Here is a 27,943-nt window from a genome sequence, read left to right on the forward strand (position 1 = left end):
TACGGATTTCACTGTGCACCCCAAATGACATGTCTACTTTATTCTTTGGGTCGGTACGATTACGGGGATACCAAATTTGTATAGGTTTTATGATGTTTTCATACATTTAAAAAAATTAAAACCTCCTGTACAAAATTTTTTGGGGGAATTTTGCCATCTTCTGGGGCTAATAAATTTTTCATACTTTGGTGTATGGAGCTGTGGGTGGTGTCGTTTTTTGCGGATTTTGATGACGTTTACAATGTTATCATTTTTAGGACTGGACGACCTTTTGATCACTTTTTATAGAATTTTAAAAAAAATTTTAAATGGCAAAAAAGTGCCATTTTCGACTTTGAGCGCGATTTTCCGTTACGGGGTTAAACGCAGTGAAAAACCGCTATCATATTTTGATAGATCGGGCATTTTCGGACACGGCAATACTTAATGTGTTTATGATTTTTACTGTTTATTTATATTTATATCAATTCTAGGGAAAGGGGGGTGATTTGAATTTTTAGGTTTTTTTATTATAATTTTTTTATTTTAACTTTTTTTTTATTTTTATTTTTACTATTTTTCAGACTCCCTAGGGTACTTTAACCCTAGGTTGTCTGATCGATCCTATCATATACTGCCATACTACAGTATGGCAGTATATGGGGATTTTACTACTCATACATTACCATGTGCTGACAGCACGTGGTAATGAATGGGTTAACCCGAAGTAGCTTCGGGTCTTCGTGAGACCCGAAGTTACCATGGCGACGGATCGCGGAAAGATCCACGGAAAGATGGCGGCGCATGCACCGATCGCGGGTGTTACCGGTAAGCCTTTGCTGCAATATGCAGCAAAGACTTACCGGCTATGGAGAGGGCTCGGCCCGCGAGCCCTCTCCATGTACCGGGACCCGACATGTGACGTACTATTACGTCACATGTCGGTAAGGGGTTAAACATAATATCATTGCTAGTGCAACGCTTTGTAAAGCCATATTTATGACAATTGTTTTTAACAAAAATCATAAGGTCACTCCACTTCCCTACCGGAATATGTGCTTGAACTTTGTTACTCATTTTGAGATTATTTTAAAAAATCACAGTTCAAAAAAAGGTGCAACATTCCCCATCGGGGCCTAACCATTTTCGGTGGCTGGAGGAAGCCAGGGTCCTGAATACCGGAGTGGCTGGCTAGTGCGGCCTTGTGCATGGCGATGTTCACAGGGCTTGGTATCAGGAGTGGAAGTCTCCTCCACAGCCTGACAGGTCCTAAGCAGTTGGAGTGTGCAAGAAAATAGAGAGAAATGCTGACAGAGATTTCTTCCTAGGGCAATCCCGGTGTGTGCAGTCATGGCCAAAAGTTTTGAGAATGACACAAATATTATATTTTCAGATGAACTGTTGCCCTCTGGTTTTTATGTGTGTTTGTCAGATGTTTTTATCACATACAGAAACACAAGTGCAATCATATTATGAGTAACAAAAGCTTTTAGTGGCAGAATGAGTTAATGCAGCAAATCAATATTTGCAGTGTTGACCCTTTTTCTTCTGGACCTCTGCAATTCTCCCTGGCAGCTCTCAATCAACTTCTGGACCAAATCCTGACTGATAGTAGTCCGTTCTTGTACAATCAATGCTTGCATTTTGTCACAATGTGTTGGTTTTTGTTTGTCCTCCTGTCTCTTGATGATTGACCACAAGATAGCAATGGGATTAAGATCTGGGGAGTTTCCAGGCCATGTACCCAAAATCTCTATGTTTTGTTCCCTGAGCCATTTAGTTATCACCTTTGCTTTATGGCAAGGTGCTCCATCATGCTGGAAAAGGCATTGTTGATCACCAAACTGCTCTTGGACGGTTGGGAGAAGTTGCTCTTGGAGGACATACTGGTACCATTCTTTATTCATGGATGTGTTTTTAGGCAAGACTGTGAGAGAGCCGATTCCTTTGGATGAGAAGCAACCCCACACATGAATGGTTGCAGGATGCTTTACAGATGGCATGAGACAAGACTGGTGGTATCGCTCACCTTGTCTTCCACGAACAACCTGTTTTCCAGATGTTCCAAACAATCGGAAAAGGGATTCATCAGCGAAAATGACTTTAACCCAGTCCTCAGCAGTCCACTCCCTGTACCTTTTGCAGAATATCAGTCTGTCCCTGATGTTTTTTTCTGGAGAGAAGTGGCTTCTTTGCTGACCTCCTTGAGAACCAGCCCTTGCTCCAAGAGTCTCTGCCTCACAGTGCTTGCAGATGCACTCACACCTGCCTGCTGCCATTCTTGAACAAGCTCTGCACTGCTGGTAGCCCAGACCTGAAACACAGGTGCTTGCTGGTCCTTCTTGGGTGCCCTGGAGCCTTTTTGGCAAAAATAGAACCTCTCTCCTTGAATTCCTGCGATAGATTGTTGACTTAGGTGCAATCTTTCTAGCTGTGATCCTCTTCCCTGTTAGGCCAGTTTTGTGCAGTGCAATGATGACTGCACATGTTTCTTTAGAGATAACCATGGTTAACAGAAGAGAAACAATGATGCCAAGCACCAGCCTCCTTTTATAGTGTCCAGTGGTGTGATTGTCACTTAATCACTGCAGATTGATCTCCAGCCCTGTCCTCATCAACACCCACAATGTTAATGGAGCAATCACTGAAACAATGTTATCTGCTCCTTTTAAGCCAGGCCTGCAATGAAGCTGAAATGTAATTTTGGTGAAAAAGTTAATTTTCTAGGCAAATATTGACTTTGCAATTAATTGCTGTTAAGTTAATCACTCTTTATAATATTCTGAAGAATATGCAATTTGCCATTATAAATCCTGATGCAGTAGACTTTGTAAAAATTAACATTTGTATCATTCTCAAAACTTTTGGCCATAAATGTAAGTCAAGTAGCCCACGGACACACACACATCCAAAATGCTAGTACTCATAAACCGCAAGTGGTTTGCCCCGGGCATTACTACCCCTGTCACTAAACTAGTGCAAGCCTGTATAGTCTGTACCTGCCACAACCCGGGTAAGGTGGTAAAGACCCCACAGAAGGTGACACTCAAACTGCTGTATCCCTTCCAGAGACTGCAGATGGATTTTATCCAGCTACCAAAAAGTGGTACATAGGAGTACGTGCTTGTGTGCATTGATCTCTTTCCAGGGTGGCCAGAAGCTTTTTCCCATGACCAAGGCTACTGCCAGAGCTGCAGCCAAGTTGGTGAGTGAGATTTTCTGTAGGTTTTGGACCTCCAGAGACCATCAAGTCCGGTCGCAGAACCCACTTCACTGGATAGGTAAAGACCTGAAACCTTGTCCCTCCTGGGTGTATAACAGGCCCTACACACCCCTTACCATCCTCAAGTTAGTGGTGGGGTTGAAAGACTTTTAAGTTAGAGATCCGGTAGGCCATGGAAGTAACAGGTAAACCATGGCCTGAGTGCCTTCCTGCTGCCCTTTATTTAGTTAGGACCACCCTCAACAGAAAGACGGGTGTCACGGGTGGACCCGCGACCCACATCGCGGGTTGCGGGCTCACCCGTGCCTCTTGCTCCCCACAGGCGCCGCGCCAGCGCGTCTCACCTCTCCCCGAGTCATTTCCCATGAGGCTATTTATATCTGCCTCTCCCATCTAACCCTGCCGGATCGTTGTGACTCACAGCCTTAGAGAAAGCTCTGTTGTGATTTGCCTGCGTTCCAGTGTCTCCTGCGTTCCTGTGTCTCCTGCGTTCCTGACTCCCTCCATGTTCCTGTGCTACCTGACCTCCTCCGTGTTCCCGTGTACCAGTGTTCCTCCGTGCTGCTGTCGCGTGTGCTGTGTTTGCAGCTTTTGAAGTACTTTTTGGCTGTGCACCCATACTAGGCCCCTACTTCCCACAGACCGTATAGCTGATGGCAGGAAACCAGGTGGAATATGCCATACAGTTGAGCCAGGCCTTGGAAAAGGTCTGCAAAAGTGTTTCTGATTCCTTTTCAGATCCAGACAGAGAACTCAGGATGCATACACTGAAGCCTGGAGACTGTGTGGTGGTAAAGAGACTCATCAGAGAGAGAGTCTGGAGCCTCGCTACAATGGTCCTTTCCAAGTCCTGCTGACCAGCGCCACGTATGTGAAGCTAAAGGGAAGCCAGCATGCTTCCATGCTTTCTATTGCAAACTTACTTTTTCTTCTTACTAGCTGGTCTCTACTGACTGACTGTATGCTCAGGGACACCCCAACCATGACTATCACTGTATCTATGGGGCTGACCAGGATGCCCCCAGGGTTGGAGACTTTACCTACGGTCGGTGCAGGCAATGACCTTCTTTGACATTGACAGCACAGGTAGCCCTGTATTAGCAGCGTCTGATGTGTACTGGATTTGTGGGGATAGAAGAGTCAGGTCAAGCCTGCCTAGAGGCTGGGAAGGTGAGTGTACTGTGATAAAATTTGTGCATTTCTTCCTCGTCATCCCCAGGGATAAGTTTGATCGGACACATAAAGAAAAGGTAGAGAATCTCAAAGGATTCTGAAGGTCTAAGAGAGAAGCACCTAGATTACAACATTTATATAGATACAGTAGGAGCACCAAGGGGGGTCTCAGATGAGTTCAAGGCCCACAATCAGATATGGGCAGGTCTAGAGTCCATTATTCCCCAGATAGCTATGAGCAAAATGTTTATAGGGTTAACTGTTTTTATTGTAATCAACAGAGATTTGTGAATTATGTGTGAGATGCGTTCCAGAACTGCATGGCTTTGGACATGACCCTTGCTAAGAAGGGAGGAGTCTGTAAGATGGTGGGAGTGGCTTGTTGCATGTACATCCCAGATGACATCCCCCCTATGGATCCATTACCCATGCCCTTGAAAAGATTGAAGCACTGTCCAGGGAATTTAAGAGAAACTCTGGAGTGGACACTTTGTCCTTCACTTTGTGGTTGGGAGATTGGAAGGGTTTCCTTTAAATGGGGGTGATATTGGGGATTGTGATTTTGCTCTTGTCACTTATTACGTGTTGTGTGTTCCCCCTCATCAAGTCCACCATGTTCCAGATAGCCGTCCAGGTAGTAAGAACCACAACAGGAGAAGTGCCCGGAGCGGAGGATGATGCTGCCTGTTGGAGAACCAGCCTGTTTACAAACCTATGAACTATGGGAGCTCAGTGATGTTATTTGAGTGTGCAGACCTTTAACCCTTTTAGTGTCTGGCCTCTGGGGGATCTGGTGAAGCAATAAAAAAAGTCCAGCAGGTGAGGGTTTAGCCCACCTGTAGGTACCTGGAGTTTGAGGAGGTTGCTTTAAGAGGTTATTCGTCTGCAAGGCTCAAATAGGGGGGAATGTTAATGATATATTCCTCTACAGTGGCCATCTTGGGCCAAGAGAACCAAACAGAAGCCATTTTGAATATCAAGAGGACAGTTTAGTATTAGCAAGGAGGTCATGTCGTGGGTCATGCTGACCACTGTCCAGCTAATTCCATAATTCAGCTATTTTTATGTAAACTGTTGTTTGCCTTTCACCCTCCCCTTGACATTTAATGAGAAGCCAGTCTGTCCTTCACTTTTGTTATATATTCTTGCTCTGGCATATCTTATGTTTTGGCTGGCTCAAGTGTTCTTCTCAGGGAAATTAGTTTAAACAAGGTCTCTGAGAAGAAATAGTTAACCTTTTCGGAGAATGTCCTGGTAAAATTCATTATGGCCAATAGCATTGCAGTAGTCTATTTTCTGTTCACTCCCCTTTAATGCTGATGTTTGATATATGCAGCTGAGGCTAATAAACTGTGGAAGATTTCTACATACACTAAGAGACTGATGTGTCTTGGTTTTTGTTCTCTCCTCCCGGTACCGGGGAGCCATGAAAGGGTTAATTTGAAAGTCACCTTTACAACTGATAAGGACTGTTTTGAGTACTAAATAAAAATCTCTATCAATATAAAAGAGAAAAAGTCCATAAGTTAGCAATACTTATGTAACTGACTGTATGTCTCATTAGAGATTTCCAGAATAGATAAAACTGTTCATTTTGCCATAGGGTGATGACAAAGTGTTTGAAACATGTCCAAACATTCCATTGTGCAACTGCGAAAACTTGCCAGTATATGACTAAAATATAATTTATAATGCAGATTAGTAATTCAGTGAAATACAAACAGATTATTCCCTAGTACAAACACAAGGTAAAGTATAGTGGTAAGATTTTGCAAAGTAAAAGGAGGAAAACTTGTCAGTCATTCATTTTGGAGTCACCAATAGCAGGATCACTGCATTCATATGCAAGTAGCCTGCCCCAGAAGGCTGGGCACTGTATAGCTGAGCAGAAGAGGAAACAGACACTCGGTGATACAAGCTGATAAACATCCTTCCCGAGCAGTGAGGAAGAAGATGATGACACCTGGAACACACAGCTAAAGGAATATGAGGCTTTTAAGCAAGTACTGTAAGCTTTTTATTTATGTAACCCTGGGAAGAATGACTTTGTATTTTCATTTCTTTATCTTTGTGATTACGTTGGGAGTTGTGCTATTGTTCCTTTGTAATTTCAGCCAATTCAGTGGGCAGAATAACTTACACAGGCTCCAGTTTTCCCACGATGCATCCCTGTTACAGATTGCCTGTGACAGACTCGCAAAACAGAAAAATTCTTTTATATGGGTAAATTCCTTAACAAATTCTCTGAAGACAATGAAATGTATGGAAGGATATTTGCTCCAGAACCATTACATCACAGCTCCTCTCTCGGCTGAAGAGGCAGATTTTCCCATAGCCTATGTGATTGTGTTGCACAAGGAATTTGATACATTTGAGAGACTGTTTCGCGCTATTTACATGCCCCAAAATGTGTACTGTATCCATGTGGATGAGAAGGCGAGTGCGGATTATTTGCAGGAAGTTAATGATTTTGTTAATTGCTTTCCAAATGCTTTTCTTGCCTCGAAAATGGAGCCGGTGGTTTATGCTGGAATATCGAGACTGCAGGCTGATCTGAACTGCATGAAAGATCTGCTGAAATCAGAGGTGCAGTGGAGGTACGTGATCAATATGTGTGGACAGGATTTCCCTTTGAAGACAAATAAGGAGATTGTACAACATTTAAAAAAATTCAATGGAAAAAATATTACTCCTGGTGTCCTACCTCCAGGTCATGCCATCCCCCGCACCAAATATGTTCACCGTGAGGATATAGTACATTCTTATGTGCGAAGAACAAATATTCAAAAGCCTCCTCCTCCTCATAATATCACCATATACTTTGGGACTGCATATGTTGCCCTGACGAGAGAATTTACTAAATTTGTTCAGGAAGATCAGAGAGCCTTGGATCTACTGAAATGGTCTAAGGACACTTACAGTCCAGATGAACATTACTGGGTGACCCTAAATAGAATACCAGGTATGTACCCTGCAAATAAATATATAAGAAAAATAAGAAAATGGCAGCACTCCAAGGATGTAAAGTGATCAAGTGGATTTATTCCATCTTAGCAGCAACATTTCAGCTCTTATGTTGAGCCTTTCTCAAGCTTGAGAGAATTAGAGCCAAAACTTTGCTGCTTACATGAAATTAATCCACCTGATCACTTTACATACTTGGAGCTATTTTTTTCTTACATTTGGAGGACTTGTCACCTGGCCTTGAATAGCTTGTCCCTGTCACAGCCTGTTTGTCATTCTCTGTCACAGCCTGTCTGTCATTCTCTGTCACAGCCTGTTTGTCAGTCAGTCCCTGTCACAGCCTGTTTGTCCGTCCCTGTCACAGCCTGTCTGTCAGTCCTTGTCACAGCCTGTCTGTCAGTCCCTGTCACAGCCTGTCTGTCAGTCTCTGTCAAAGCATGTCTGTCAGTCCCTGTCACAGTCTGTTGGTCAGTCCCTGTCACAGCCTGTTGGTCAGTCCCTGTCACAGCCTGTCTGTCAGTCAGTCCCTGTCACACCCTGTCTGTCAGTCAGTCCCTGTCACAGCCTGTCTGTCAGTCAGTCCCTGTCACAGCCTGTCTGTCAGTCAGTCCCTGTCTGTCAGTCAGTCTCTGTCACAGTCTGTCGCACTCCCTGCCACAGCCTGATAGAAAACCACTGCTAAGGACATGCAACAAGCACAAGAGACTAAAGAACACAAGGAATAGACATTAGACCAGTGGAAATCTGCACTTTGGTCTGATGGGTCCAAATTTTTTGAGGCTGGTGACTCGGATGAACTTATCCTCTGCAGCAGAGGTGACTCTTGGTCTTCCTTTCCTGGGGCACTCCTCATGTGAGCCAGTTTCTCTGTGGCGCTTGATGGTTTTTGCAACTGCACTTGGGGACAATTCAAGGTTTTCCCAATTTTTCAGACTGACTAACCTTAATTTCTTAAAGTAATGATGACCACTGCTTTTTCTTTACTTAGCTGCTTTTTTCTACCCATGATACAAATTCTAACAGTCTATTCAGAAGGACCCAACCCCATTTATAAGGCAAGAAATCACACTTATTAAACCTGACAGGACACACATTTTATGTGAGAACCTTTTCTGGTGACTTCCTCTTGCGGTTCATCAAGAAAATGCCAAGAGTGTGTAAAGCAGTAATCAAAGCAAAATGTGGCTACTTTGAAGAACCCAGAATATAAGACATATTTTCAGCTGTTTACTTAACACTTTTTTGTTAAGTATATAATTCCACTTGTGCTCATTCATAGTTTTGATGCCTGCAAGTATAAATCTACAATAATTATAGTCATGAAAATACAGAAAACTCTTTGAATGAGAAGGTGTGTTCAAACTTTTGGACTGTACTGTGTGTGTACATATATACATTCAGATATATATATATATATATATATATATATATAACATATGCTTCATTATAATACAAGTATTCTTTAAGTAGCATGCTAAAGATAAATAGATAAATATTTTAGTGACTTTTTCATAAGCAATTGCGAGGCAAATATAGCGCACCTGTGTATACTTGTAGGTTGATAATATAATGGTAATGGAATTGACTTATTTTGCATTACACATTGTATGTATGCTGAGGGGTTTGTCTTTCCGATGTTTCTAGGGTAAACGTGGTAAAGGAATTAAAAACTAAACATTTAAAAAAGTACACTCATTTCGTCACATAATCACTCCCTCATATTTAGAGATTCCATTAAAATAATTACCTCATACATATAAGAAAATAGGTAAAGTTGGGTTGTATCAAAATAGGAAAAGACAATTGAGAAGACTTAGGCTGGTGCCACATGCACCGCTTTGTCTTCGTTTGAAAACGCAGACAAAGCCGCGCCTACCGGGGTGGCCCGCGACCCGATTGCATCAGCGTTTCTATGGAAACGCCTGCGATGGGGAACGAGCTGCCGGAGTTTTGCGTTAATTTAATGCATATCGCTGTGCCCTGGAGAAGAGCGGACCCCCTCCATAGAAAAAAGCATTGCATGGACGCACACAGGGGAAAGATAGAGCATGCTCTATCTTTTCCCCGTGTGCGAAATGGTATCACACATGTTAGTACTGCTGCCGGGTCGCCATTGCTGTCTATGGGGACGTATATGCGGCTAAAAATTTGCAGCCACATATACATCCCCCCTGACGGCGGTGTGAATGAACCCTTAGGGTATCTGCATATGTTGCAGAAGTGCTGATTTTAGGCACAGATTTGATTGCAGAATATCTGCAGCACAATACAGTAGCATTAAGGTGAGTGAGATTTGGAAAAGGTAATGTAGACATTTGGGGAGATTTATCAGAAATGTTTAAGTTGCCTATGACAACCAATCAGAGGTCTGCTTTCTTTACTCACAGTTGTTTATTATATAAAGCTGAATTGTGATTGGTTGCTACGAACAGACTCATCTGATAAATATCCCCCAATGTGTTTTTTACCTCACGGAAATTGTTGCTCAATGAAGAGAATAAAATAATGAGCATGTCACTTTTCTTGTGCATCCATGTGAATTTTTGCATGTGTTTTATTTTACATTGTAATTTATGGAAGAGTAAATATCCACACCAAATCTTTATCAAATCCGCACCAAATCCTCTTTGTGTTGCGGATTTTATACAATTTAAACATATGCAGAAAAAATTCATGCAAATCAGCGTCTAAAAACACACTACATATAACCACAAGTGTGTGTATTTGATTTTCCACACGACATTCTGCAACATGTGGAAATACCCTATGATTATGTCTTCCATTTTTACTATAAATGCAGACTGTTGAATTAATGGAAACAATGGTTCTGACCTACTTAGTATAAACAGGGCTATACATCAGAGGAAAGTAGGAGTACAGGCAGTCCCCGGGTTACATACAAGATAGGGTCTGTAGGTTTGTTCTTAAGTTGAGTTTGTATGTAAGTCGGAACTGTATATTTTATCATTGTAATCCCAGCCAGAACTTTTTTGGTCTCTGTGACAATTGGATTTTAAAAATGTTGGGTTGTCATAAGAATCAATATTAACACTAAAGCTTCATTACAGACACCTGTGATAACTGTTATAGCTGTTTATTGTAGCTTAGGACTAAAGTAAAATAAATAAACAATATCCAGAGGTCCGTTTGTAACTATGGGTCGTATGTAAGTCGAGTGTTCTTAAGTAGGGGACCGCCTGTATAGACTGACCATTGCATGGGTTTCCGGCTGTTCTAATTCTCCTATTTTCTCCCTTTCTCTGCCCCTTTGGATGAGGAGGCGGCGGGTGGGTTGGAAGCACTTCAGGGGGCGTAACACCCCCCAGAGCTCTTCTGGCTACTTTACATAAGGATTCATGTATTTTTTACCGGCAATCATCCAGTGATTATCTTTTATAAAGGCATGCTGGCGTTCAGATATTTAACCTCTACAAGTCCCCGGTGGTGCTTTGAAGAGGTTAAATGATATAGTAGATTCCTTTGAACTCCTCATATGCAGATTTCAAATCAAACCTTTCATTTCACTAATCTTATATTCATAATAAAGATAAGCAGCACCTGGTGCATTTGCAACATTTGCTTATTTTTCCTCCTCTGTAGAAATTATTACTGCAGTAAAGTCCAATGTATCATTCTAAACGAAGATTCAAGGATTATCATTCCATTATAGGAATATTCCATTTCTATGTGTAGAGCATAGCACCAGTGACAAAAAGTAGATCATATATCTGTCCACAGGGAGGGGGTTAATTATTTATCTTTCCTTTGTTCTCATTAATCATTAGTGAAAATTTCCAGGGAGCCAACTGTTCTTATTTGACTCTTTAAGAAGGACTAGGAAAATCAAATTAAATGTGGGTGCAGCAATTTAGCAATGTATGAGTAGAAGGAGGGTGTTAATTTTACAGTAGATGAGATACACTTAATAAAATGTATAGAACAATCCCAAGGAAGTTACATACACACCTTAACCTTAAAATTGTAAAAGCAAGAAGAAAAAGCTGTAGAGTTATGCAAACTGAGGAAGAAGCAGGCGTTGCTAACATCTACAAATTATTAATTTTTCAAGCAAACCACAAAAGCCAGATCGAAAGTTTTTAGCAAGAGAATACCTTGAGGACGTGCTCACACACAGCATTTGAAAAGCATTTACAATGATAATGTTAACATTGTTAACATAATCATAACATCACATTTACATTGTGTATTAATGATATTATGATAAAAGATAAAGCAATAAAATGTGTTTTAAAATGCTGCATGTAATCGCAGCCTAAGGGTGTATTCACATGGACGTATAAGCAGATATACATCAAAGGCGGCTATTGCGCCCGCTCTTGGTACGGTGAGCTCAACGAGTGCTCACCAAACCGTGCCAAGGCCACAAAATATTTTCTGTGCATAGGGGAGGGGTGAGTAGCGCCATACATCCATGAGAATATGTCCATGTGAATGCAGCCTAAGGCTATGTGTCCATGTTCAGGTTTTTTAATGCAGTTTTTGAATCGAAAAGCAAGTCATAATTATAATACACCATAATAGGTGATGCAACTCCTATTCTTTTTCACTCCATTTGTGGTTAAACATTAAAAACTGCATCAGAAAATCTGAACGTGGCAAAAAAGCTTCAAGGGAACTTTTTAAGAGGTTTTAGGCCCACAAAGCTTAACCAACCTGTTATCCTTTTATAACTTTTATAACTTTATACAAATGACCAGTGAGGAGTCATGGGAGTGGAGCAGTGGATTATATTTACAGCAATGTGTCATCCGCGTGTGAGGTCCACATGGTATAAAACATTGCCCAAGACAGGAAACTCAAACAGGAATAGCACCTGCTCTGAGTTTTGAGTCAGCTATGAGTCAGCTCATACATGTGGCTGTAGAAAAGCTAATGCTAGCTTATTGCTAACACTTGCGATTATTTTGCCAAATCCGCCACCTTCACAACAGTGGAGCGTGAAGGAGGGCACGGCCAGACAAGAGGTGGACGTGGCCTGTGTGGAGTGGGTTGGCGTGGGGTGTTACTGTCCTCACGCCTGCTCACTTGCTGAAGCCTGCAAATTTTTACATGTGAAAAGTCGCCGGCTGCGTTTATTTCTACGTCAGGCAGGGCTTGACATAGAGATAAGCGCTGCTCTGTGCCCCACTAGATACATCAAGAGGCCGAAGCCGGCGTATGATAAATAACCCCCAAAGAGTGCATTTGTATAAGCCCATAGGAAAACAGAAATACAAAGGATGTGCAAGTAATCATCAATCATAAAACCAGAGGAATTAAAAAAAAAAGTGAAAGTGCTCATTCGACAACCCCCACAAAAATATAAGTAAAGAGATGGACGTGAAAGCTTACCCCCTTATCGCCAACACTTGTTTTCAGCTTAGTAACCAGACTCGATTTTTAGAATCTGACGTGTGTCACGATAATTGGTTATAACTTTGGAAGACTTTAACATGTCCAGGTGATTTTGAGATTGTTTTCTCATGACACGTTGTACTTCTCATTAGTTGTAAAACATAAGTGATAAGTTTTGCGTTTCATTCTGAGAAAAAATGAAAATTTGGCAAAAGCTCAGTAAAATTCTTTATTTTCAAAGTTTGAAATGTTCTGCTTTCCAGGCAGATAGTTAAACTAACTAAAAAGCTTGATTACTAACATTTCCAGAATGTCTGCTTTATGTTGAAATGGTATTTTTTGTGTCCTATCCTTTTTGTAGGATAGTATGAGGCTTAAAACTTTAGGTTCCATTTTTTTAATTTTCATTAAAATCGGCAAGACTCAGCTTTTAAGTGACTTCGAAAGGCCTAAATAATTGTAAAACCCCATAAATTACCCCACTATAGAATTTATACCCCTCAATGTATGTAAAACAACTTCTATTAAGTCTATTAACCCTTTAAGTGTTTCACATGAGTTAAAACAAAATGGAAGTGCAATTTAAAAATCTTTGAATTGTTTTGGACACTTTCATAATGAGCTAAATGATGTAATGCTCTGCAAAGTTTGATGCCCAATTTCTCCTGAGTGTACTGATACCCCATATGTGGTAATAAACTGCTGTATGGGCAGATGGCTGGGCATGGAATGTAAGCAGCGCCATTCACAGCAGATTTGTATTTTCACATTGTACAGGCTATAGGATTTTTATTTTTTGGTAATGTGAATATATGAGGCTTATTATTTGCGGGGTGAGATACAATGTATAGATAATTCATTTTGGGGGTCTATAGCTTATTCACAAATTTTTATTAACTATTTCAAGGAGGACACAAACAAAATCATCAATTTTTATTTTGGATTTTAACACTTTTTTTGCCGCTCGCCATAACATAAAAATAATATTTTATCTTTATTCTCTGGTTCACTACGATTACGGTGATACCTCACTTATATAGTTTTTTCTTATCATTGCTCAATATTACTGAGCAAAACCAATATAGGAGAAAATCAAATTTTTTAATATCAACAACATTTCAGAGGCATAACGTCAGTATTTTTACTGTTTACAGATCTGATTGAGGGCTTATTTTTAAAATAGTTGTGCTTTTTAGTTGTATCATATTAGGGCGCATTACTTTATTGATCTCTTTTTAGAACATTTTTTGTGAGGGTATTTGATGAAAAATTGTATATTACGGGAAGTTTTTTGTGTTTTTTTTACCTCGTTCATTGAGCGGATTCAATATTGATTTAGACTTATTGTACTAATTTCGATCATCTGGCGCCCCCCCCCCCCGATTTATGTTGCATGAAAGCCTGTGCGATTGTGCCAAAATCCAATCGCGTGCGGCAAAATACCCCCTTAAATGCAGCGCAAATCCTAAATTGTTGGAATATCCCACGTTTGCGCGGACCCTTAGTAAATGAATCCCATTGTCTGTATAAATTCCTCACGGTTTTCTAGATCTCTGCATGCTGACCTTCATTAAAAAGCTTCTATGTTTACTCCAGTCAATAGAAATCTGCTCATGTGATGGACATGCAGGTGCATGAGCTGTTAATATCATACAACTCCTATTACTCTCTGTGATAATAACAGCTCGTACACCTGCATGTCCATCACATCACCAAGGACAGATTTCTATTCACCTGAGTAAACATAAAATCTTTCTATAGGAGGACAGCAAGCAGAGATCTAGAAAACAGTGAGAAATAAATACAGAAAATATATTGGCAAATTGGATGGCTTTTCCTTTAACAAACAGTATCAATTATTTGCTGAAAGTGGACAACCCCTTAAAGTTATTTTTACATTGAAGTCAATGTTGACGATAGTAAGTGTCAGTTTTTGCATTTTTAGATGAAGAAATAGACAGGTATAGATAGACAGAAATAGTTAATATATAGAAAGAAAAATAAGTAATGGATAGATTATAGATTAAATGTGAGGTATAGAGAGAAAGATAAGTAGGCAAATAGAAATAAGAGATCAATAGATAGGTAGGTAGATAGATCGATAGCTAGGTAGATAGATAGAAAAGTGAGATAGATAGACAGACAGACAGATAGACAGAGAGAGAGATGGATATGCAACATCCCCCACTGGGGCCTAGCCTTTTCTTGGGGCCTGGAGGCAGGCAGGGCCCAGAATACCGGAGTGGCTGGCTATTGCGGCCTAGGCACGGTGCTTGGTATGGGGACCGAAGGGCTGTCCTACAGCCTGGCAGGTCTCCGGCAGGTGGTGTGTGCAAGAAAGATGGAGGAAGAGGCTGAATCTCCCTGGGGCAACCCCTTTGGTGTCTGTAGTATGAGTCCCTGGGTAATGGACGGGGCACCCTTGGTGTTACAGCTGTATACAGGGAACAGGTGGAGGCACATTGTGCAAATCAACTCACGGTTCTTTATTGAACAACAGGTAGCAGGCAATGGGCCTAAATGGTTCACAGCAGATTCTGGTACTCGAGTAGTTGTGGAGAGTTGTCCTCAGGAATAAAGCACCACCCTGGTAGTGGATGCAGGCTGGGATAATGGAGATGGAGCTGTGTCCAAACTGTGGAAGCTGCAGCTCTGGTTAGGTCTCCTGGCTAACAAACAGCTTTATAGATTATAGAAGCTATAGATTGATGTATTGGAAGTTAAAGTAAAGTGTAATTAAAAAAACTGAAAATATATCTAGCTTTTCTAATTACCTACCTACCTATTGATCTCTTATTTCTATTTGCCTACCTATATTTCTCTCTATTCCTCACATTTTTTCATTTCTATGACCTAGTTAAAGAGGACCTGTCACCCATAAAAAGGCACTAGGAGCTGCTTATTAAAGTAAGCAGCTCCTAATGCTACAACAGATGTAGAAGTGTTACCCTGCTAGCTTTATCAAACCTTCCAATAATGCTAGCAGACACTGCCGCGATGTACACTAGGAACGCCGAACCGTGCTGTAAGCGGTCGGCATATTCATGAGGGGGTGGGACTAGGAGGCGGTGACTGTTGCATGAAGCTCTGCAGTCACTGCCGGCCTATGGAGTGGTCCCCTCATGAATACGCCTGACCGCTTACAGCACGATCCTGCATTTCTATTGTACAGCGCAGCAGTGTCTGCTAGCGTTATCGGAGGTTTACAGCAGAGTGTAACACTGCTACATCTGTTGTAGCTTCTTACTTTAGTAAGCAATTCCTTTTATATGGATGACAGGTCCTCTTTAAGGCAGGCCTATTAGTTCCCTCCCTCCATTGTTTCCTCTATCACCCTAAATCTGTCCCTGAATGTGGCATTTGAGGTGTTAATGTCTGCATTGGGTTTGAGACTTTTGTGGTGAAAAGTCGTCCAAAGGTTCATAAATCTGTCTATCACATCTGGATTCACTTCATAAATTTGGCATAAGTAGGTAAAAGTGAAAAGTTTAGTGGGTTGCTAATATCACAAAAATAGTATTAAAGTTTTGCTTAAATCAGCAGTTGAGACAATTGTTAGAAATTTGTTTGTCAGAAAACTAATGTAACTGCAATGATAAATTTTCTTCAGATATAATCCCTCATAACTTTTCCTTATTAAAAGATATTCACAAATATGTGGACAAATAGAACATATAGATTACAGAGTAGATGCCCCAAAATAATGGATAAGCCTCACTCCAGCACTATCCTTGGAACTGCTACAGATCTGTTGTTTTTTTTTAAATTTTGCGTCAAAGCTATAATGCCAAGCACATTCACTATTAAATGAGCAGTGTTTTACAGTATAGGACAAAGGAACCAATGAAGAGATCACAGCACTGGAAGAGTATCTGCAGCCATCTCTAGACAACTAAATATCATATCACTTATTATATCCCCAAATAAAAATAATGGGATGTAAACTCAAAGAAACAACTGCAATTAGAATATGTAAATAGAAAATCTTTATTAGTGGCAGAGAGAAGAGCAGTTATCTCATTTAGTACAAGGGAGTGTGTAGGTAAATACAGGTTTATATCACATACAGATGGCATATTAGATATTATGAACTATCACGTAGCAGGTCTAAATAGACTGACGTGCAAGTGGCATAGACAATGATATTGAAACCAACAATATGGCAAAGAAAACCTTACCCATGTGACACTACGAACGCCTCAGACAAAAGTGATTCAAACCGAAACACACATTGGGGTTGTTTCTTTCACTTTACATCCCCGTTTTTTATTTGGGGATATGATAATTGACATGGTATTTTCTCTTGTCAAGGACTTTTGGGGTTATTTAATTATGGGAATGCATTAAGCCTTCAGGGCTGCACTTGTATAGTTGTAGGATTATATACCAGATTTTCCTTATATCCAAAATGCAAGCAAAAAAAAATCCTGAAATCTGGTGCTTTCTTCTGTTGTGGTCTTCAAGCAGGGAAACAGGGAAGCTATATATATCCAATCTTATGGATTTCAACCATGTGACCTTACTTTTCTGTATGACAGCCTTTTCTTCACAACAGGGAGGTATACTGTGTGAGTTCATTTGTATTAATCGTGGAACCTCATGCAAATATTAAACTTTGAAGTCATTTGAATATGGAAGTATTTGCATGTTGCTCCTAAAAGCGTTCTACTTTTTCTGCTAAAATTTTCTAGTAAATTTTCCATAAACAAATGCATTTCCATATATACAAAGATTAGCACAAAAATTAGCTTTTTTGTGTCCCGGTATTCTGTCAGTGAGGAAGCAAAACTGATGTGTCGTAATAAAATTAAATTCTCCTAAAACTCAGAATGTACTTGTACTTTAATATCATTTAAGGGAGTGTAGAGTATTGTGTAAAAGCTTACATGATATATGATGCATATCTTCCTGTGCCTCACACAATAGAAGGAATGTAATAATGCCATAAGATACACTGCATCATTTTACACAAGTTGCCCAAGATCTGCCAGACCATTTTCCCTTCCTTATACTAACTCAATTTTAATATATAAACACACACGCACGCACAGACACGTACAAACACATACATGTAGCATAATAATAAGTAGTTAAGAGAAGAAAGTTGGCACTCACCGTCTTAGGCAAGATGAAGTGCTGAGTGGTGCGAAACGACTTGTCCCTTACATCCTCCTTTTCCTGACGTTACCTCTCTCGCTGTATGTCCATATGTTTTTAAGATGGAAATAAAGATATGAAGTTTTAAAGAAAAGACGGTGAGTGCCAACTTTCTTCTCTTAACTACTTGAACAATTATGGAGATCTCTCCTCGATCAAAATAATAGTTAGAGCACCACCATTTAGAATTATCCTCATCCTCATAACTAAGCCCATATGTGCTTACACTAAAGATAGAAAATGTAACAAGCGAAGACTTGATTGATTGTTGCCTCCACTCTTATCTCTCTTCCACTTACATACATGTAGTCATATGAAGCCATATGCAGGGCCACAACTGCCATAAGGGAAAAGGAGAATCTCGCCTCAGGTGGTAGATGTCCAAGGCCATGAGAGGCCATGACCGAGGCTGCTTTTTTCTAGCCACAATACAAATTCTAACAGTCTATTCAGTAGGACTATCAACTGTGTATCCACCTGACTCCTGCACAAGTCCCAACCCCATTTATAAGGCAAGAAATCCCACTTATTAAACATGACAGGGCACACCTGTGATGTAAAAACCTTTTCTGGTGACTACCTCTTGAAGCTCATCGAGAGAATCCCAAGAGTGTGCAAAGCAGTAATCAAAGCAGAAGGTGGCTACTTTGAAGAACCTAGAATATAAGACATAATTTCAGCTGTTTCACACTTTTTTGTTAAGTATATAATTCCACATGTGTCAATTTATAGTTTTGATGCCTTCAATTTTTATAATCATTAAAATACAGAAAATGCTTTGAATGAGAAGGTGTGTCCAAACTTTTTGTCTGTACTGTATATAATATGTATATAGTGGTTTGTATATAGTTAAATGTGTGGGGGAATCTGGATATAGGGGTCGGATTTTAATTAAACTAGAGGATCTGTATATCATTTAATTGGGGGAGAGGAGCTTTTATTATATATTTTTAAATAAATGAAGGGCCACACTGTGGGTTCTATATCCACGGTGTTTGTGTGTGTGTATGTGTGTGTGGGGGGGCAGAGTGGTCCATTTGTGTGATGAGAGGTGTATATGAATTTAGGGGCACTGTTATTTAGTTGACTTTGTACTGTAAGTGACTGTGGTATTTTATGGGTGCAGTTCGGAGATGTGGTGCCGGTAGCTGAAGACATCTGGCAGCAAATTTAACAGTCATATATAGGTTAAAAGAATCTAAATTTTATTAGTACCAACATTAAAAATTACAATAAATTGATAGCGTAAATGAGGAAAATACAGGTAATTGGTATAAACAGAGGAAAAAGACAGTCAGTCAGGACCTCATAATGGAGGATTGTTAGGATCAGTGGATCCTCTGGACCACCGCGGGAGATGTAACTAGCCAACACCCGGAACCGGAGCCTAGCGGCACCTGGTATTCACCAGAGCCCGCCGCAAAGCGGGTTGGACTTGCTGCGGCAGGATACCACTAGGTCGTTCCCAGGTGTGACTAGCCCACGGTGGCAGCCGAGGTCGAGGTACCTTAGCGGATGACAATCTCGTAGACAGGTCCAGGCACAGGGTCAGGGCAGGTGGCAGAGATGCAACGTCAGATCCAAGTCCGGGGTCAGCAACAGGAGGTCCAGGCAGGCGGGAACGGGAACACAGGCACACGGAACACAGCAACACGGAGGAACTCGGGTAACACAGGAGCGGGAACACACAGGAATACGCGGGAACACAGGAATACACAGGAACGCAGGAATACACAGGAACGCAGGAATACACAGGAATGCAGGAATACACAGGAACGCAGGAATACACAGGAACGCAGGAATAATCGCTAGTAAGCTTTCTCTAAGGCTATGAGGCACAAAGATCCGGCAAGGGTAACAGGAAGAGGCAGGCTTATGAAGAATTGGGCAATATGGCCAGTGCCAATTAATGGCGCGCTGGCCCTTTAAATTTGGAGAAGGTGCCGCGCGCGCGCCCTAGCAGTCGGGGACGCGTGCGCACAGTGGAGGGGAGCGAGCCAGGAGCCGGGACGGGTAAGATGCGCTGGCGACGCGCTGGCGGGGGCAGGGCGGCACGGGTGAGCCTGCGACCCGCGATGTGGGTCGCGGGACCACCCGTGACAGTACCCCCCCCTTCGGCCTCCCCCTCCTCCTAGGCTGGAGGAACCTCTGCAGAAGACTACGATCCAATATGTTGTCCTCTGGCTCCCACGACCTTTCTTCAGGCCCGAACCCCCTCCAGTCAACCAAGAAGAACCGCTTCCCCCTCACCGTCTTCATGTCCAAGATCTCTTTTACCTCATAGGTGTTGGTAGAGTCCGCCACTGGAGTAGGAGGAGGATCTTGCTGGGAGAAGCGATTCAAGATGACAGGCTTGAGCAGGGAGACGTGAAAGGAGTTCGGGATGCGCATGGTGGGAGGAAGGCGCAGCTTATAGGCCACAGGGTTAATACGCTTCAGCACCTCAAATGGACCCAGAAAGCGAGGGCCAAGCTTGTAGCTGGGAATCTTCAACCGGACATATTTTGAAGACAGCCACACTTTATCCCCTGGAGAGAAGATGGGAGGAGACCTGCGTTTTTTATCGGCCTGAGTCTTGGTGCGGGCAGAGGCCTGAAGCAGGGACTGACGAGTCTGTTCCCAAATAGCTTTAAGGTCCGTTACCAACTCTTCCACAGCAGGAACATCAGCAGACACGGAGAGAGGTAGGGGTGGACATGGATGTCTTCCATATAGAACAAAGAAGGGTGATGCACCAGCAGACTCCGAATCCAGGGAGTTATATGAGAACTCTGCCCAAGGTAGCAAAGTGGACCAGTTATCCTGACGGGCAGAGACAAAGTGACGCAGGTAACAGCCCAAAGTCTGGTTAACTCTTTCAACCTGTCCATTAGATTGAGGATGGTACGCAGAAGAGAAGTCCAGTTTTATCTGCAGTTGATTACACAGGGCTCGCCAGAAGCGGGAGACAAACTGGACCCCTCGGTCCGAGACGATGTGCAACGGAAGTCCATGTAGGCGAAAGATGTGGGTGAAGAACTGGCTGGCAAGGTGTGGAGCAGACGGCAGGCCTGGCAGAGGAACAAAATGAGACATTTTGGAAAAGCGGTCGGTTACCACCCAGATAACGGTATTGCCAGATGATGGTGGCAGATCTGTAATAAAGTCCATAGCCACGTGAGACCACGGGCACGTAGGCACGGGTAACGGCAACAGAAGACCAGCTGGTTTTTGTCGTGAGGGCTTATTACGAGCACAAGAGGTACAGGACCGCACAAAATCCCGAACGTCCTTGACCAAATCAGGCCACCAATAGAATCGGGAAATTAGGGCCACAGAGCGCTGCACCCCAGGGTGCCCAGCCACACGAGAGGAATGTCCCCAGGTCAGAATCCTCTTTCGAAGTCCAGGTCGCACATAAGTCTTGCCGGGAGGTAATTGCAAGAGGTCCACCGGCGCTGCCAGCACAAGTCTCTCAGGAGGAACGATGTATCTCGGGGCACAGTCCTCCCCCATAACATCCGAAGCACGGGACAAGGCGTCAGCCTTGATGTTTTTCTCGGCAGGGCGAAAATGGATTTGGAAGTCAAAACGGGAAAAGAAGAGAGACCACCGGGCTTGACGCGGGTTCAACCGCTGAGCCGACTGTAGGTATTGGAGGTTCTTGTGGTCAGTGTAGATGCTGACTGGAAATCTGGCTCCCTCCAACAGATGACGCCACTCCTCCAAGGCAAGCTTGATGGCCAGAAGCTCACGATCTCCAATAGAATAATTCCTCTCTGCAGGGGAGAAAATTTTGGAGAAGAAGCCGCAAGATAGAGTACGGCCCCTAGGCCCCTTCTGAGTAAGGACCGCTCCAGCTCCTACGGAGGAGGCATCAACCTCCACAAAAAATGGCTTCTCGGTATCTGGTCTGGTAAGGACAGATGCAGAAGAAAAAGCAGACTTTAGTCTCTTGAAGGCCTGGTCAGCCGCTGGGGGCCAGGCACGAGAATTGACACCTTTCTTCGTTAGCTCCACCATAGGAGCTACCAGAGTCGAGAAGTGAGGAATGAATTGTCTATAATAATTTGCGAAGCCCAGGAATCTTTGAATAGCCCGTAGTCCCACTGGGCGTGGCCACTGAAGAACCGCAGATAACTTATCAGGATCCATTTGCAAGCCTTTATCGGAAATAATGTAGCCGAGGAATGGAAGGCTTTTTTGATGAAACAGGCACTTCTCCAGTTTGGCGTAGAGATGGTTGGCCCTGAGGCGGCTGAGCACTTGCCGTACATGGGAATGGTGGGACTCGAGGTCAGCAGAATACACAAGGATGTCATCCAGGTAAACCACAACACAGCGGTACAATAAGTCCCTGAAGATATCGTTGACAAACTCTTGGAAAACGGCTGGCGCATTACAGAGTCCGAAAGGCATAACTAAATATTCAAAATGCCCATCACGGGTGTTAAAGACGGTCTTCCACTCGTCGCCCCTCCTGATGCGGATAAGATTGTAGGCCCCACGAAGATCCAGCTTGGTAAAGACTCTCGCACCCCGTAGGCGATCAAACAGCTCCGTGATCAGCGGCAGAGGATAGCGATTCTTAACGGTGACTTTGTTAAGACCGCGATAGTCAATACAGGGGCGGAGAGAGCCATCTTTCTTGGTGACAAAAAAGAAGCCGGTGCCTGCCGGAGAGGTGGATTTACGAATGAAGCCTCTTTGTAGATTCTCCTGGACATACTCGGACATGGCGGCTGTTTCAGGTACCGAGAGCGGGTACACCCGACCCCGAGGAGGAGAAGATCCAGGCAGCAGGTCGATGGGGCAATCGTAGGGACGATGTGGAGGAAGGGTCTCAGCTTGTTTCTTGGAGAACACATCCGCGAAGTCCTGGTATGGAGCGGGAAGCCCCCCCAAAGGCTTAGGAGACAAGGTAGAAGTCCCGACAGGGAGCGGATGTAGAACCTTCATACAGTGTGATGAACAATCCGGACCCCAGCGGAGAATCTCCCCAGAAGACCAGTCCAGAACAGGGGCATGATGTTGCAACCAGGGGAGGCCCAGCAGGAGAATGGAAGTGCACTGGGGCAGCACAAAAAAGGACAGACTTTCTCTATGTAATGCTCCAACTTGCAGGAGCAGGGGTTCTGTGCGAAACCGGATGGGCACGGAGAGAATTTGGCCACTGACCGAGGCAATGGACAATGGCTTCCTGAGACAAACCACCGGGAAGTGATGCTGGGAGACCAGGGCAGCATCCATAAAGTTCGCTGTAGAGCCCGAATCCAGGAAGGCGGAAACTTGGATCTGGGTGCCAGTGCCAACGCTGAGGAGTACGGGAAGAGTCAAGCGTGGAGAAACTTTATTCTCACCTAGGGACGCTTCTCCTGAGAAGCCTAGGTGCTGGCGTTTCCCGGACGTTGGGGGCGGACAGGACAAGCCCCGACGAAGTGCCCTGGGCTGGCACAATACATGCACAGGTTCTCCTGACGTCGCCTGGAACGCTCTTGTAGAGAAAGCCGGACTCGGTCCACCTGCATAGGTTCATCAGCAGAAGATTCAGCCGGGGGCTGAAGCGGCTTTTGGAATACAGGTGCCAGGCGAGGAAGACGTCTAACACGGCCTTGGGGGTACTTGGAGCGTAGTTCCTCAGCGCGCTCCTTAAACCGCACATCAATTCGAGTGGCCAGGGTGATCAGACCACTCAGAGTTGACGGCAGGTCCCGTGCTGCCAGCGCGTCCTTGACCTGTGCAGAAAGTCCTTTCTTGAAGGTAGCAATGAGGGCCGCATCGTTCCAGGCAAGTTCAGAAGCCAGGGTGCGGAACTGAACTGCGTACTCTCCCACAGATGAGTTACCCTGGCGCAGGTTCAATAATGCAGACTCCACAGAGGAAGCTCGGGCCGGTTCCTCGAAGACTGACCGGAACTCTGCCAGAAATTCCGAGAGGGTAGCGACAACCGGGTCATCCCTGTCCCAAAGAGGAGTAGCCCAGGCCAGGGCCTTCCCGGAAAGGAGGCTGAGGACAAATGCCACCTTGGACCGCTCTGTGGAAAATTGCGACGGCATAAGTTCTATGTGCAGGGAGCACTGGGTGATGAAGCCCCTGCACATCTTGGGATCCCCGTCATACTTGCCGGGCAAAGAGAGACGTAGCCTGGGTTCAGCAGCAGGAAGATAAGCCGGGGTAGCAGGAGTCGCAGCGGCCACCTCAGGAGACTGTTGCTGATGCTGGGTAGCTAGTAGCTGTTGTAGCATGGCGGTGACTTGCTCCAGTTGATTCCGTTGTGCAGCAATCTGCCGGGACTGGTGGATCACGATGGTGGCGAGATCAGGCTGACTGGGAGAAGGAGCCTCGGCGGGATCCATGACCGGATCTTACTGTTAGGATCAGTGGATCCTCTGGACCACCGCGGGAGATGTAACTAGCCAACACCCGGAACCGGAGCCTAGCGGCACCTGGTATTCACCAGAGCCCGCCGCAAAGCGGGTTGGACTTGCTGCGGCAGGATACCACTAGGTCGTTCCCAGGTGTGACTAGCCCACGGTGGCAGCCGAGGTCGAGGTACCTTAGCGGATGACAATCTCGTAGACAGGTCCAGGCACAGGGTCAGGGCAGGCGGCAGAGATGCAACGTCAGATCCAAGTCCGGGGTCAGCAACAGGAGGTCCAGGCAGGCGGGAACGGGAACACAGGCACACGGAACACAGCAACACGGAGGAACTCGGGTAACACAGGAGCGGGAACACACAGGAATACACGGGAACACAGGAATACACAGGAACGCAGGAATACACAGGAACGCAGGAATACACAGGAACGCAGGAATAATCGCTAGTAAGCTTTCTCTAAGGCTATGAGGCACAAAGATCCGGCAAGGGTAACAGGAAGAGGCAGGCTTATGAAGAATTGGGCAATATGGCCAGCGCCAATTAATGGCGCGCTGGCCCTTTAAATTTGGAGAAGGTGCCGCGCGCGCGCCCTAGCAGTCGGGGACGCGTGCGCACAGCGGAGGGGAGCGAGCCAGGAGCCGGGACGGGTAAGATGCGCTGGCGACGCGCTGGCGGGGGCAGGGCGGCACGGGTGAGCCCGCGACCCGCGATGTGGGTCACGGGACCACCCGTGACAAGGATAAGCGTATCTAGGGTATGGTTTCAACTGGGTAGTGTGTATCTAGATAAGATAGACAGGTAAAAATACAAAACAGGGACTAATACAATATTTAAAGTAAAGAGCAAGTACTTACCAGCATCTCAGTGGGAAGTATGAGCTAGCTTTTGGTTGATAAGATGGTCAATGTCCGGTTCCAATGAATGATTTCCTATTCTGCCCCTCCACCATTAATTATTTTCTATGCTGCCCCTCCACCATTAATTATTTCCTATGCTGCCCCCACCATTAATTATTTCCTATGCTGCCCTCCACCATTAATTATTTCCTATGCTGCCCCTCCACCATTAATTATTTCCTATGCTGCCCCCACCATTATTTCCTATGCTGCCACCACCAGTAATTATTTCCTATGCTGCCCCCACCATTAATTATTTTCTATGCTAACCCATAATTAGTTATTTCCTATGCTGCCCCTCCACCATTCATTATTTCCTATGCTGCCCCTCCACCATTCATTATTTCCTATGCTGCCCCTCCACCATTCATTATTTCCTATGCTGCCCCCACCAGTAATTATTTCCTATGCTGCCCGCACCATTAATTATTTCCTATACTGACCCCATAATTAATTATTTCCTATGCGGACCCTCCACTATTCATTATTTCCTATGGTGCCCCTCCACCATTCATTATTTCCCATGATGCCCCCCACCATTCATTATTTCCTATGTTGCCCCCCCACCATTCATTATTTCCTATGCTGCCCCCCCCACCATTCATTATTTCCTATGATGCCCCCCCTACCATGCATTATTTCCTATGCTGCCCCCACCATTAATTATTTCCTATGCTGCCCCTCATAATTAATTATTTCCTATGCTGCCCCCACCATTAATTATTTTCTATGCTGACCCCATAATTAATTATTTCCTATGCTGCCCCCCACCATTATTTATTTCCGATGGTGACCCCACCATTAATTATTTCCTAAGCTGACCTCCACCATTAATTATTTCCTATGCTGACCCCCACCATTAATTATTTCCTATGCTGACCCCATTATTAATCATTTCATTCATTAGGGCCCCCGGCCGCCACAATTTTTTAATGCTCTTTATCCTATACTCACCTCTGGCAGTGGCTCTCACGTCTTCTTTCTTCTGGCTGCTGCCGGACAGGAAAGGGTTCGCCTTCACTCGGGTAAGTCATCACACGGCCGTGTATCCAGGTTCAAAGAGCGATTTGCGCCAGGGTCCAGAGCGCTCTACCTGTAGTTATAGTGTTCGAGTGGCCGTTTCCAGATGCATGGAGCACTATACAGTGACGAGCAGGAGCTCCCTGTCCCCTGGCCGACAAGTGCTGGGTGCGATGGGGGCCGGATAAAAACGGTTCGCGGGCAGAATGTGACCAGACACAGAGGGACAAACAACAGATAACAGCCAAACAAACAGAGTTAAACAAAACCGTGTCAAATCCAAGATAGTGGTGAAGCACAGAATCGAATAGCAAGAGGATGGTCAAATAACATTAGTAGAGAAACACAAAAGTTTAAGGAGTCTAGTAAAACCAGCAAGGTGTACTGGAACTGGGCAGGTGTATAAAGAAGTTCTTGGATGCCTTAATGGACGTGAGGTGTCATTTGGAGTCCACAGTGAAAACCAATTTTGTTTTTTAATCAATTTCACTGCATTTGGAACATTTGTTACTAACACTAGGCAGTACATTTTATGACACAGAAAACAAGCCCTAATACTGCTTTGTGTGCTGAAAAATAAAAAAGGAGGGGAGCAAAAAACTGAAAAGCAAAAATGGAAAACATGTTAAATGTGCTTTCCTTTAAAGGCCCTATTCACGGAAACTTGCTGACCCACAGATCACGAAATGATGGGTCCCATATACCACCGTCAGATCCCTTGTTGCTTCGTCAGACTAATGGAGCAGATGGCTATATATGACCATTGGCTCCACAGAGATTAATGGAGTGGAACAGTCATGCAGCTCATTTGGTCGTCTGCTCCATTAGTCTGACGGAGCGACAAGGGGTTCAACAGAGGTACGTGGGACCCCATTGGACCCCTTGTTTTCATAATCTGTGGGCGTCTTATCACGGAGACCCCCACGGATTAGCAAGTTAGGCCCTACCCCATGCATAGGGCTTAACTTTTGTTCGTGGGAAAACCCCTTTAAGAACATTCTCTCACAAAATATTTAAACTTTCTAATAGAGGCAATAAGTTGTGGTATGAAACGTAAATTCTTTTTAATACATTTCATTTATATGCATCAGTGAAGTATTCATCCTGACACAATGGTTTTTTTCTTTTCCAACAGATTTTCCAGGGTCTATGCCAGATGCTAAATGGGAAGGTAAACTCAGAGAGATAAAGTGGAGTGATGACAGTACACATGATGGTTGCCATGGTAATATACTTTCATTGTTTTTACTGTAGTATGAAAGTCAAAGATAACAGGACACATGATACACATAGCTGAACAAGATATAGCAGATCCACATGGTGGAGAGGAGACTTCTTTTTGAAAAACCTATTTAAAATTTCAACTATTGATGTGTACAACTTTCACCTCATCTTACATCGGTGACAGACAACTGTATTCCATTACATTGTAGGCTGGCCTGAGTGATAATGATATCATCCTTACAGATAAAACAGCACAGAACAGTAACAATGTTGCAAGAATTATGACATCAAAAATTGTATACAATCCAGAGAATGTCCACAAAATAGAGAAAAATATTTTCACTATAACCGGAGCTCCAGGATTTCTAAAACTTCGATGAACAGCACCAATCTTCAATTTCTCCTGCTGAAAGTGTGTCACCATTCAGACTAGCACCATCGCACTCTCATTCTCCTCCTTTATTATATTGTAACTGGAAGAAAATATGCAGGCAGATGGTGTGGTACGTTCCAACAAGGTTAAAATTTATTCCAGTTCATTATACTCACAAAAATCAAGTAAAAATGCGCATATCAAAAATTCACATAACGGGA

The 27,943-nt window shown here is 43.7% G+C and overlaps 1 protein-coding gene across 1 annotated transcript in view; it reads left to right on the forward strand.

The window, feature by feature from the left end:
• Positions 1–6,119: 6,119 nt before the first annotated feature.
• GCNT2 (glucosaminyl (N-acetyl) transferase 2 (I blood group)) overlaps positions 6,120–27,943 on the forward strand; it is a 29,539-nt gene continuing 7,715 nt past the window's right edge. The window contains exons 1-3 of the mRNA XM_072152576.1: positions 6,120–6,378; positions 6,490–7,337; positions 27,261–27,350. Of these exons, the coding sequence (XP_072008677.1) occupies positions 6,362–6,378; positions 6,490–7,337; positions 27,261–27,350 (955 nt within the window). The 5' untranslated portion in view covers positions 6,120–6,361. The remainder of the gene's footprint in view (positions 6,379–6,489; positions 7,338–27,260; positions 27,351–27,943) is intronic.

The sequence above is a fragment of the Engystomops pustulosus genome, chromosome 5 (assembly GCF_040894005.1).
Source record: "Engystomops pustulosus chromosome 5, aEngPut4.maternal, whole genome shotgun sequence".
Classification (NCBI taxonomy): domain Eukaryota; kingdom Metazoa; phylum Chordata; class Amphibia; order Anura; family Leptodactylidae; genus Engystomops; species Engystomops pustulosus.